The sequence below is a fragment of the Empidonax traillii genome, unplaced genomic scaffold (assembly GCF_003031625.1).
Source record: "Empidonax traillii isolate 1590-97213 ecotype Southwest subspecies unplaced genomic scaffold, ASM303162v1 scaffold27:size3997909, whole genome shotgun sequence".
Lineage (NCBI taxonomy): Eukaryota > Metazoa > Chordata > Aves > Passeriformes > Tyrannidae > Empidonax > Empidonax traillii.
This window is the reverse complement of record NW_020955220.1, coordinates 1819689-1830156: the sequence shown is the minus strand read 5'-3', so window position 1 is coordinate 1830156 and position 10468 is coordinate 1819689. Positions and strand designations below refer to the sequence as shown.

Genomic DNA, 10468 nt, shown 5'->3' with positions numbered 1-10468 from the left:
CCTTCTTTCATTCTCTTTACCCTTTCTGAAAGGAGGGGAACAGAACTGTATGCAGATGCTAGAAAAACATTTAAACAAAGTGAAGCCCGGCCCAGTAAAATGAACCAAAACTCTTCTAAGCAAAACTGTGAGGATCCTGAGAGAAGCAGGAATACAGGTGCCTTCTGTTTTCTGTAGTTGGCATGGAGGAAGCAGAAAATGGGAAAATACAAATAACTAAACTCAATGAAGAGCAGGGCAATTTTGACAGGGATGTCAGCAAAGGAGAGTGGATCATGGCAGTGACTTGAAAGGCTGCAGGAGGAATTGCAATGATGAAAAAAGCTCAAAACTTTCCCTGGCAGGTAAGAGCAGTAGAAATTTTGGGTCAGAGGACATCTAGAGCCCTGTGGTAGATGCTGGTGTCCAATACTCAGCACCAGTAAACTGTCTACAGGCACCAGTACCTGTGAGGAAGAGAGAGCACCCAGTTCCCTGTGCAGCTTCAGGCCCCCTGCCAAAGTCACCACACAACGCCAGCAGTGTGGGTTCCCCCCTAGGAGAGCAGACGGGGAGTCAGCGCCCAGCCTGTGCATGCACTAACACGACTCTGACGGCGTGCGGGCACCGTGCTCTGCACACCCGCTCCTGGCTGGTGGCAAGTCAAGCTGGGATCTCTGTGGTTGCTATGGTGAAGTGTAACTAAATGCACAAACAAGTTCCGAACTGTGATAACTGCTCAGTGGTGCTGAGAGACTCTGGGTTTCACAGTGGGTTGCTGAGGGATGGTGTCCCTTGGGACATGGAGGCTTTTTTTGGCCTGCCAGGAAAACCAGTGCAGGACCTCCTGTACTTAGTGTGCCCCACTCTCTGTGATACACAAACTGTCCCTCCCTGCCACGGATTTCTGCTGGGGACCTATTTGTTTTTCTTCATCTTCGTGCTCTGGCATTATCTTACAGTGTATCCAAGCAGCCAAGCTAGCTGCTAGGAGCAAAGCTGAGCCTGCACCAGATGGGCAGTGTAGACCCACTCGTCAGCTGCTGCCAAAGCTGAGGCCGACAAGGCAGCGAGAGATTCCCAGGAGAAGGCAACAGCGGGGAAGGGGAGCCCCGGTGTGTCTGCGAGGCGGCAGCTCTCGGCTGCCTGCCATGCCCCGCGCCGGGCTCTCGGGTGCTGTGCCAGCAGCCTGGCACGGTGCAGGGCGCACGGGTGCCGCGCCCAGCCTGGGGGATACGGTGCTGGCTGCACCCCGTGTCCCCGCGCCCGGCACCCACGCTGGGCACTGTGTCCCGCGTCAGGCTGTCCCCGTGGGGGAGACGCCTGGCAGGCTGGGGCCGGGCGATGCTGCAAAAAGGACGATGTCCCCACGTCACCCGGGGCCCCCGGGCTGCCCAGGCTGCGGGCCAGCCCCGCGGAGCAGCCCCGCCTCCCGGAGGCACCACGCCGGGCCGGGCCAGGCGGAGGCGGCCGGGCGGCGGGGCGGGCGCTGGGGGCCGGGCCGGCTGGGGCCCGGGCGGGGCTGGGCGGCCTCAGGGGGGGCGGAGGCGGGAGCGGGACCCGCAGGGCCGAAGCGGCCGCGGCACCCGGAGCGGGCCGGGAGAAGGTAGGGACCCGCTGGAGCGGCCGGGGTCGGCAGGGCGCTTCCTGCCCGCCACCGCCGCCCGGCCCGGCCGCTGCCCCGCCGGGCTCCCCTCGCCCTGCGCGCCCCCGCGACCGCCCGGCCTGTGCCTCCGCCGGGCCTCGGCGCGGCCCGGCCCCCGCCCCGGCACCCGCTCGCCTGGCCGAGCCCGCAGCCCTGCCCGCCCCGGGGGCTGCTGTGTGCCGTGGGGCTGCCCTGGGCAGCGCTGCCCGGCCCGGCGGGCGGGTGCCCCTGGCTGAGGTGCAGCTGGTTCGGGGGGTGCTGCGAGCTCGGGTGGGTGCGCTCTCCTCGCCCAGCAGCTGGGCTGGGCACCGTGTGGCTCTCCGGCCCTGGGTGCCCCGCTGTGCGCTCGCTGTGCCCCGCCGGCTCCATCCCGCAGCGCCCATGCTGCCCTGGGAGCACTTTGGGCACCTCGGCGGCACGGAGCAGCTGTGCAGCACAGCGGGAACCGCCCTTCTGCCCCGCACATTGCATCCCTTGGGATTGCCGTCTATTAAGCGCGTCTTAAGCGTGTCAACCCGGGTGGCGACCCACCAGGCAGGCATGCAGCTGGTGATAGCTGGTTGTAAGGGAGCACCTGACACTTTAGAAACAGTGTGGGCATCCCAGAGTGGTCTGGTTCAGGGAGCCTGGAATGGTAGCTCTGGTGAAGGGTGGCACAGGTGGTTGTACACAGATAGCAGAAGTTCCAGGCTGCAGCCTGTGCCTTTCCCAGATCCTCTTCTGAGGCCATCCACTCTAAGCCAGCCTGAGAAGAGAAACTTGTGTGAGTTCCCTGTTTGTTTTCATTCCAGCAAATGCAAATCCCTCTTGCATAGCTCTCAGCCTGACACAGCCACTTTGTACTTTGACAGAGATGAACTGGAGGTGCCTCCTCCAGTGGCCTTGCCAGGGGATCTAGGCTTGGGTCACCCTCAGCACACTCTGAGAGGCAGCTGCTGCTACTTTGCTGTACATTTTGCTGACCCTAAGCAGTGCCTCAGCTGATCTTGTCCTTGATGCAATTTGGCCTCTGGGTTCAAACACCTCTGCTGCTGTTCCTGGTGTCTGAAGTGCTCCCCCCACCTCTGTCCTTTCACATCTCGTTGTCCTTGTCCTAGTACATAGGAAGCCTTTAGCTGTGTCATAAACATTAACGTCTGTTTTGAGGTTTGTCATAATTCCATAACCTTCAGTTTCTTCTGAAAAGGCTCTCTTTCCCGTTGCCTCTGCCATCCTCTCCTTTGCTTCTATTGCGATTCTGTCTTCCTCTGTTTGAAAGAGTTCAGAGATACAGAATTTGCAGTTTTGCAGATGCTTTGCCAAATACAGCCTCTGTGCCGTGCTGCAAGACGTCACCATCAGCCCCCTCATCTTGACTCACTCTGGCTGCGAGTCGTGCTGGGCAGTGTCTAAATGCGTCCTGCTTGCGTGAGAGGCCCTCCGTAGCGCCAGTAATGCCCACGTCTCTGAGCTGGCCACTGCTGTTCTGTTCGTGAAATCCTCTGCTCTGCCAAGGCCAAAGGTTTGCGTTCTCTCTCCAGCTGCTCCGCTTAGAATTAGCAGTGACATTAAAAACTGGTACAAATGTACGACAGTTTTTAAATCTGTTAATAATGGCAATAGGATGGGAGGAACTGAGCAGTAGGGCAGAGGAAAAGAGTGACGCTCAAAGCTTTGCAGAGCACCGCCTCTGCTAGCCATCATGGGAGGTATGGCTGTGTGACATCTCAGGGTTCTGAGTGCAGGTGAGGTGTCCCTGCAGTGGGTGACTGTTCAGACAGACTTTGTGACAGTGGTGATATGAGCTTGGGTGGGACAGCCTGAGTTGTGCTTACCTTAGCACTTCACTACCTTAACTGGTAATTTCCCTTCATCCTCCAGCAAAAGTATATTTCTAATCACATTCTAAGAGTTGCTCAACCCCACTTCTAAGTGACACAGCTTTTAGTTTGTCTTATCTTTAGAAACTTTCTGTTAGGAAGTAAAATGCATTGCCTCCTTCGCAGGAGCACCTAAGGATTCTGAAAGGAAGAGGTCTAGGTATCAGCAGAGTCCCTGCTGGGGCTTTAGGTTCTCTGGAGATAACAGGCAGTGCAGAACAGGAGTGATGGTGGGTTAAGAGCAAAGCTTCCAAGTTAAATAATTTCCAGATTTCTGGACTCCCTGCCCAGCAATCAGTGCATCATAATGGGCTTCTGCCCAAAAGTTATCTTGAAGAATATTGTTCAGGGTGCAAAATCAAGTGCTGCAGTGTTAAGGAATGTCCTTGTCGCCCCAGTTCAACTTGTTTTGGACATGTACTCAGGGTGCAATGACTACTTTTGTAATTGTATACTACTTACCCCCAGGAGCCCAGCCACGGGTACTGCACAGCAAAAGTGTTGCTGCTCTTGAGGTTTTTTCTGTTCCTTCTTCTAAGTTGTATTGTTTTAGTCTGTCTACAAAAAACAGTAGGAGAGACAACCGTGCACCTTGGGGTGAGAGAAGACAGGACTTGGTAACAGGGTCTGTAAGGTGTGTGCAGCCACTCCATACAGCACTTGGGGAAACCCTTGTCACCTAAGCTGGTGCTCTGGTCATTGCATGCTTAGGTCCCCAGTGCCAGAGATTAAATTTCCATCACAGTCGTCTTGCTCGCATGTTGTGGCAAGGTGCTCTGCTTTGCATTAAAAATTGATGCTGTGTTCTAGTTTCCAGATGACTTTCATTTGCTTGCCTTCTGGTCCAGCACAAGCCCCTCTTCCTTCCTCCCCACGCCACACCCCCACAAACACCACCAGCCTGCCTTCAGCCACGTCCTGAAATGGAGCCAGTGAGAACACTGTGACAGCCAGAGCCCAGCTGGAGAGAAGCAGTGGTTTGAATGACTTGTGTGGTACGTGGCAGAGCTCCCATGGCAAATACCCCAAACCACCACGTGTGGTGGGAGGCCAGAGCTTGCTTAAGCAGCCCTTGCTGTTGGTAGTCTCGGTTCTGGAAGGCTTGGTGATCCCAGATGAATTAATTTCAATGATTTTTGGTATATCAGGTCAGAGACAAAGCAAAAGAGGCTATTTGTTTTTGAAGTGAGGAGATTCCTCTTCCCCCTGGGAGCCATATGGGGTTAAGAGGTGGAGTGCAGAAGAGATCTCATTTCCCACTGTGTGAAGCTCAGCAGGGGGACTCTTGGGGATCTGCTGAGACAAGCAGCATGTCCTAACAAGAAGCTGCAGCGATCAGCATTTCCCTGGTGGGAGAAGGCTCCTCTCCTCAACACCATTAGTTGGATTTTTGTCCTGCTTGCTGCATCGTCTGTTGTTGGGATTCATAGGGTCAGCTCTGCAGTTTGCCAGAGCTGCAGTCCCTGCATTGGCAACATCTCCAGCTGGGGCCCAGGCAGCTTGGCTCAAAGGGGTATTGTTTATTCCACCCAGGAATGTGCAGGGACCTCGGGGAGCTTTACAGAGCAACATGTTCTGCTGTGAGCAGGGAGAGTCACCGCATGTGGCGACAGCATTGAAGGCTGGCAAAGAGCAGTGAGGGCATGCTAGTGCGGGTAATGTCCTGGCCTAGAAGTGTGGATGAGGACTGTGCAGGCTGTACAGGTGCAGTGGGGTATGGAGGAGGGAAGGAGGGCTGTCCAGATTTGGTGAACATGGGGAGGAACAGAGGAAAAAGGTAGAAATGCCTCAGCACATAGTTAGTAAGCTTCTGTTCTTGACACAATGGTGTGTGAAGCCAAGTGTAACTCCTGTTTCCCTCCCACTGTGTGCTGTGTGTTGATCCTGAAAGAGCGCAGTGAGAGCTGCAGCGTATCTCTTGTCAAAGCCAGATGCATCAGCCTGAGGGAGCACTAAACAGGGCTGAGGGGCGTCTCCGTCTCTGGGAGTGGACTGCATGTCCAGTGAACAGACATTAAGCTATAATGAGTGGAAGGAGGCATGAAAAGATGTAGGTGAAATGCAGGGGGGGTTCATTTAAAAAAAAATATCACTGGTGGTATTTGTTTAATATTTTTAATGTTAGTTTCTCTAATCATTCTGTGACAAGCTTGTTTTCTGTACATTTCTTTGAGTCTGACCCATTCCTGGTCTCTTGCTCATGCAGGCTGTAAGGTGTTTAAAGAGATTGAGACATCTGCTGCACAAGCATCCACTTGTCCCTCTTGTACAAATACAGTGTGCCTGTGGAAGCCCACACGGCACGTTTTGGTCTGTTGGTGAAACACGAGTTTTTCAGTTATAGTGCTGTCGTACTGACCATAGTCAGTGCTGCTTCTTCAGTGAGAAACTGAAATGTATTATTGAGAGGGAAAACAAGGGGTGATAGCACCTGCTAAGTTTGGTTGCCTTGCTGCTAATTTGTGGCATCCATCCGTTACTGTTTTTTATCTCATGATCTGAGCAGCCCTTTGGGAATACCACTGGATTAGCTATCTTCAAACCCCTTGGGTATCTCCTTTTTCTAGGGCTGTTAATACTTTTTGTAATCAGCCTTCACGTTGCTGCCTTATCTCTTAAGTGGTTGAAATCCTTGCTTCAGCAAGGATTTAGTAGGCCTACTTCCATCTAAATGATGGTACTTGAGCAAGGGCCTGACAATTATTTGTGATGCTGGTGAGTCCGTTATTTGAGATTTCTTACTCTGCACAATTTCAGCTGCCAAAAGAGAGGAGGGATACAAGAAGCTGTCAGTCAGTGTGTAAATGCCTTTTCTTGGCTGTGGTGACTTGATCCAGTCTGTGCCTAAGGTCTCAAAACAGTATTGTAACGGAGTTAATAGCTGTCATTTCGTTCTGGCCTCTCTTTTCATCAACCCATGCTGGACCAGACACGCTCCAGAGCTAATGGCAAAACCCAAGAGCTAATGGCAAAATGGGATAGGCAGTCTTCCATGGAGGTAATGTTACTGTGTGCTGAGCATGCAGGCAGGCAGGCTGGGGGCTGGTGATTAATGCTCTGGGAATCTGCTCTCTGCCTTGCTGCACAATGCTTTTGTGTCAAGCCCAGAGCTTAGCACCCGGCAGGCTGTGGTTGGGCGCCAGGAACACGTTACCTGGTTTGTGCAGGATCAGGCAGCGAGACAGAGCTCGTGTGTTCTCAGCAGGGTGAGTTTGCTGCTCCACCACAACTTCATACTTTCACAGTGAGGCTCTCCTTGGATGCGGGTCTGCTGCTGGGTGGGGGCAGGAGTCCTGCGCCTCGAAGTCCTGACTTCCTCCAGCATGAAATCCCTGAGCTTGCTCAGTTGTGGTGGAGCCCTCCCTCCTTCCCTCTGGCAGGCAGGGATCACCCATCCTTGAGGTGAGAGGGGCTGGTGCTTGGCCAGCTGTCAGGAGCCATGACTCACTGGGGATCACAGGCAGAGCCTTGCTCTCCCTGCAATCTGCTCTTCCTTCTGGAGCCTCTTCGTGAGCTGTTGCTGAATGTTTGTTTTCACCACATCTAGGGTGGATCTGGGAGAAGCTCGGGCCTGCTATTAAGCCTGAAGAGTTGGACTCAGTAAGTTTCCAGTCTGGAATATGTTTGGAGGCTTCCTTCTCTAGGTGGGAGTTTGTAGAAAATTTGGCAGACAGCACTGCATGGAGTAACACAAGGCCAAGGTCCCGGAAAACATAATATTTTGTGTTTAATTCTTGCCATGGAGCAAGCAAACCCCACAAGACTGATTCACTGCTTGCGGATACAGGGGCATACTGTCTAGACTTGGACGGAGTCAGAGAGTGATCCTGCTCTTCTTGGTACTGCTGAGGGAACATGAGCCTGTTGGGATTCTTTTTTTGGCAGTTTTAGAAGTTACTTCACACTTTCTTACGAGCTGCCTCTTGGGGAATGCTTTTGACATGAATATATTAGTGTTTTATTATAACTGTAATTAATATATACATGATGGGGCAATTGCAGTCCTGCCTGTCACTCTCAGTCTTCTGTCTCGATGGAAAATCTTGCACATTTTAATGATGAGTCCCCAGGGTTGCAGGTGTGTTAAGGAAGTGACACTCCTCTTCTCATGGGCAGGATCAGTGGGAGGGCCATATCCTCAGCCACAGTGGCTGCAGCAAAGCCAGGGTTTGGTCCTGCAGCACACATGCTGTAATCTTTGCATGCCTCAGCCCATTCTTACAGTACACCTTTGACAGAAAAATGCAATGCCTTTTCCCCTCTTTGTCCGGTGCTGCTGTGAAGTTTGAATATTCAGAGTATGGCAAAGATTCCTAGGACCCTGAGCTAAGTCAGCAGCCTGTCTGAGGGGTGGAGAGCAGCCCGGGGCACCCACAAGGGCCTGCTACTGCTGTGCCTGTTGCTGCTGCTCTCCTGTTCCCAGCATGCAGAAGCACGTCCCAGCCACCCCACCTCAAACAGCCCGAGGATCCTTACTGGTCTTTAGTATTCCCAAGCTAATTGATGGCTCTTCCATCTTTTCTCCTGCTCCACATGGTCATGTTTTTAATACTGTTACTCCTTCCGCCTCAGTAGGTTTCTGCTATCCTGAACTGCAGCTCTTTGTGCTTCTGATTCACTCCAGTCCATTCATCTCTTTTTGGTGGCAGAGTGCTGTCGGCTGCTGGATATTGGGCTCTTTGTTCATACAGCCAGCACAAAGCTGGTGACAAAGGGACAGACTGTGTCCCAAGGAGCCCACGTGCTATGGGGAAGGCAGTGGAGAGTAATAGGAGCAACGGATGGGACGGCAGAGGTGAGGGTGGACAGGGGCCAGGGCACAGTGTGCTGGCTGCAGCAGGGGCATGGCTTGGGGGTGGGGAGGGACATGCTGAGGAAGCTGTTCCTGCTGAGTACAAACCCGCTTTGTTCCCAGGAGGTGAGTCGGACTGGATAAACAGAGTGATCCCGTCAGCAGAAAGCCTTTCCCTGGCTGAATCCCCCACTGGCATTCTCACTGGAAGTTGGCTGCACGTCACCAGCAGGGATGTTTTCTCTTCTCTGTATTAGTTTCTCCTCCTCCTGATTCTCCAGGGCTCAGGTGGGCTGTGTGTGGCTCTATGGAGAAATGGGCTCCCTGTGGGCCCCGTGTGTTTTGTCGTGTTGTCACTGTGCTCTTCGTGCTGTTAGGTGGGCAGGGTGATTTGATAAGCCGTGCTGCCTAAGGGATGGGTATCACCGGCTGGGCAGTGCTTGGACTGTGATCATTCACTGTACACTTAGAGGCGCTTTGAGAAGGGAGAACATTGGGTCCCATTTTAGGGAATTTAAGTCCAAATGGGCAGAGCAGGGACTCTACTTGTGATGTGGGAGAAAAGCAGCCTGTGCCAAGGGGACTGGTGGGGAGAGTGCTGACATCCCAGCATCACAGAGGGCAGGGCTCTGGAAGCACCTCAGAGAGGAGTTCGCAGTGCCATCCTGTGTCTGTAATTGCAGTGGGACAAGAAGTGTAGGCAAACACTCACTGGCCTGAGGTGTTGATGATGAGGAATAATCTTAAAGTTCCTGCTTGCTTTGGATGGATGAATTTTTTCGGTTCCCATTCCAAGGAGTCTGGGAAGAGGCGAACTAGCAGCTTAATCTGCAGGACTGCTGCTGCCCTGGTGGAATGTATTGCCTTGATGGGGAGGCTGAAAACCAGAAATTGTACGGGATAGTGTCCTGGTTCAGCAGCCATTTCCAGAGGAAGGGGGAAGCCAGGACAGAGCCCTTGATGAGGAGGTCTTTGCCTGCCTTCAGGTCTGCTGCTGGGGGAATTTCAGCCTTGGCTCCCAGAGCCTTGGACAGGGTCTGTACCCTCATCTCAGCTTGGCTTCTGCCAAGAACCATGGTGACACCTCCCAGGGGATGACTGAGCCTGGTACCTAGAAGGCAGAAGGGATATTTCTAGTTAGGTCTGAGGATGCTCAGGCAGGGTCAGCCCACGTGGGGATGGGAAGAGTTCACTGGTGGGGAAGAAGATGGTGGCATGAGTGGCCTCAGCGGACTTTGTGCCTCTTCTCTTGCTGGGCAAGAAGTGTGACACTGCTTCAGCATGCAGTTCCTGTGGCCCTGACTGGTGGCATGGGGAGGGGGATTCCTGTGCCATCCTGCCGGAGCACATGTGGTGGGATGTGCAAGTGGGTGGGGCTGTCTGCCCACCCGGCCCTGGCGGGCTCAGAGCCCTGCACTGTATGTCAGGGAAATGCTGAGCTTCCTCCCCTCCTCTTGCTTCCTTCCTGACGGGAATTCACTTCCAAATTTCTTGCTGCTTCTCCCCTCCTTGCAGCACAAATACATGGCCCTACAGACATAGCCAAAGGGGCCAGGCAAGGCAGCTTAGACCACAGGGGTGCATTGCTGGAGACCCTTGGCTCCTGCAGCATATGGTGAGGGGTGTCGGGGACCTCAGGACAGGACCCCCCCCACACCCCGTTCCCATGCATCTTGTACTCAGGAAGGGTTTTACTTCCTGAGCATGTATGTGATAATTTCATGTGTTTCTGGCTACTAACAAACTTCTCACTGTCTCAGCCTTAGGCACTGATCCGCCTTCAGACCCTGTGCAATGGAGGCTGGCTCCGTGGTACGGGCAGTCTTTGATTTCTGTCCCAGTGTCTCTGAAGAGCTGCCCCTCTTCGTGGGAGATGTCATCGAGGTGTTGGCCGTGGTGGACGAGTTCTGGCTCCTTGGCAAGAAGGAAGGTGTCACAGGTAAGAGTTGGAAGTGTCTGCACCTGAATCCATAGATGTGTCAGCTAAATGTCCACTCCATGAGCACCCCTTCCCTTGGCCAGCACTATGCAGGACCTGATTTGATTTAGTAAATCTTTCATGGGATTTTGATTGGGACTTAGGGTGCAGGTTGCCTGCCAGCTTTGCCTCAGCTATTCTGACAGCTTGTTTGTTGTTTTTTGAGAGAGATTAGTGGAGGGTCAGTTCTAAGAAGATGAGAGCTTCACAATACT

At 53.4% G+C, this 10468-nt stretch overlaps 1 protein-coding gene across 3 annotated transcripts in view; it reads left to right on the top strand.

Moving 5' to 3' along the window:
- The first annotated feature begins 1521 nt into the window (after positions 1 to 1521).
- Positions 1522 to 10468, top strand: part of DNMBP (dynamin binding protein) — a 33637-nt gene continuing 24690 nt past the window's right edge. Inside the window, exons 1-4 of one of the 3 annotated variants that reach the window (XM_027908709.1) lie at positions 6154 to 7083; positions 8056 to 8278; positions 8399 to 8563; positions 10036 to 10214. In XM_027908709.1, coding sequence (XP_027764510.1) covers positions 10070 to 10214 — 145 coding nt within the window. In that variant the 5' untranslated portion in view covers positions 6154 to 7083; positions 8056 to 8278; positions 8399 to 8563; positions 10036 to 10069. Of the gene's footprint in view, positions 1586 to 6153; positions 7084 to 7746; positions 8279 to 8398; positions 8564 to 10035; positions 10215 to 10468 lie in introns of those variants that run through there. The other 2 variants (XM_027908714.1, XM_027908722.1) reach the window with 2 other exon arrangements.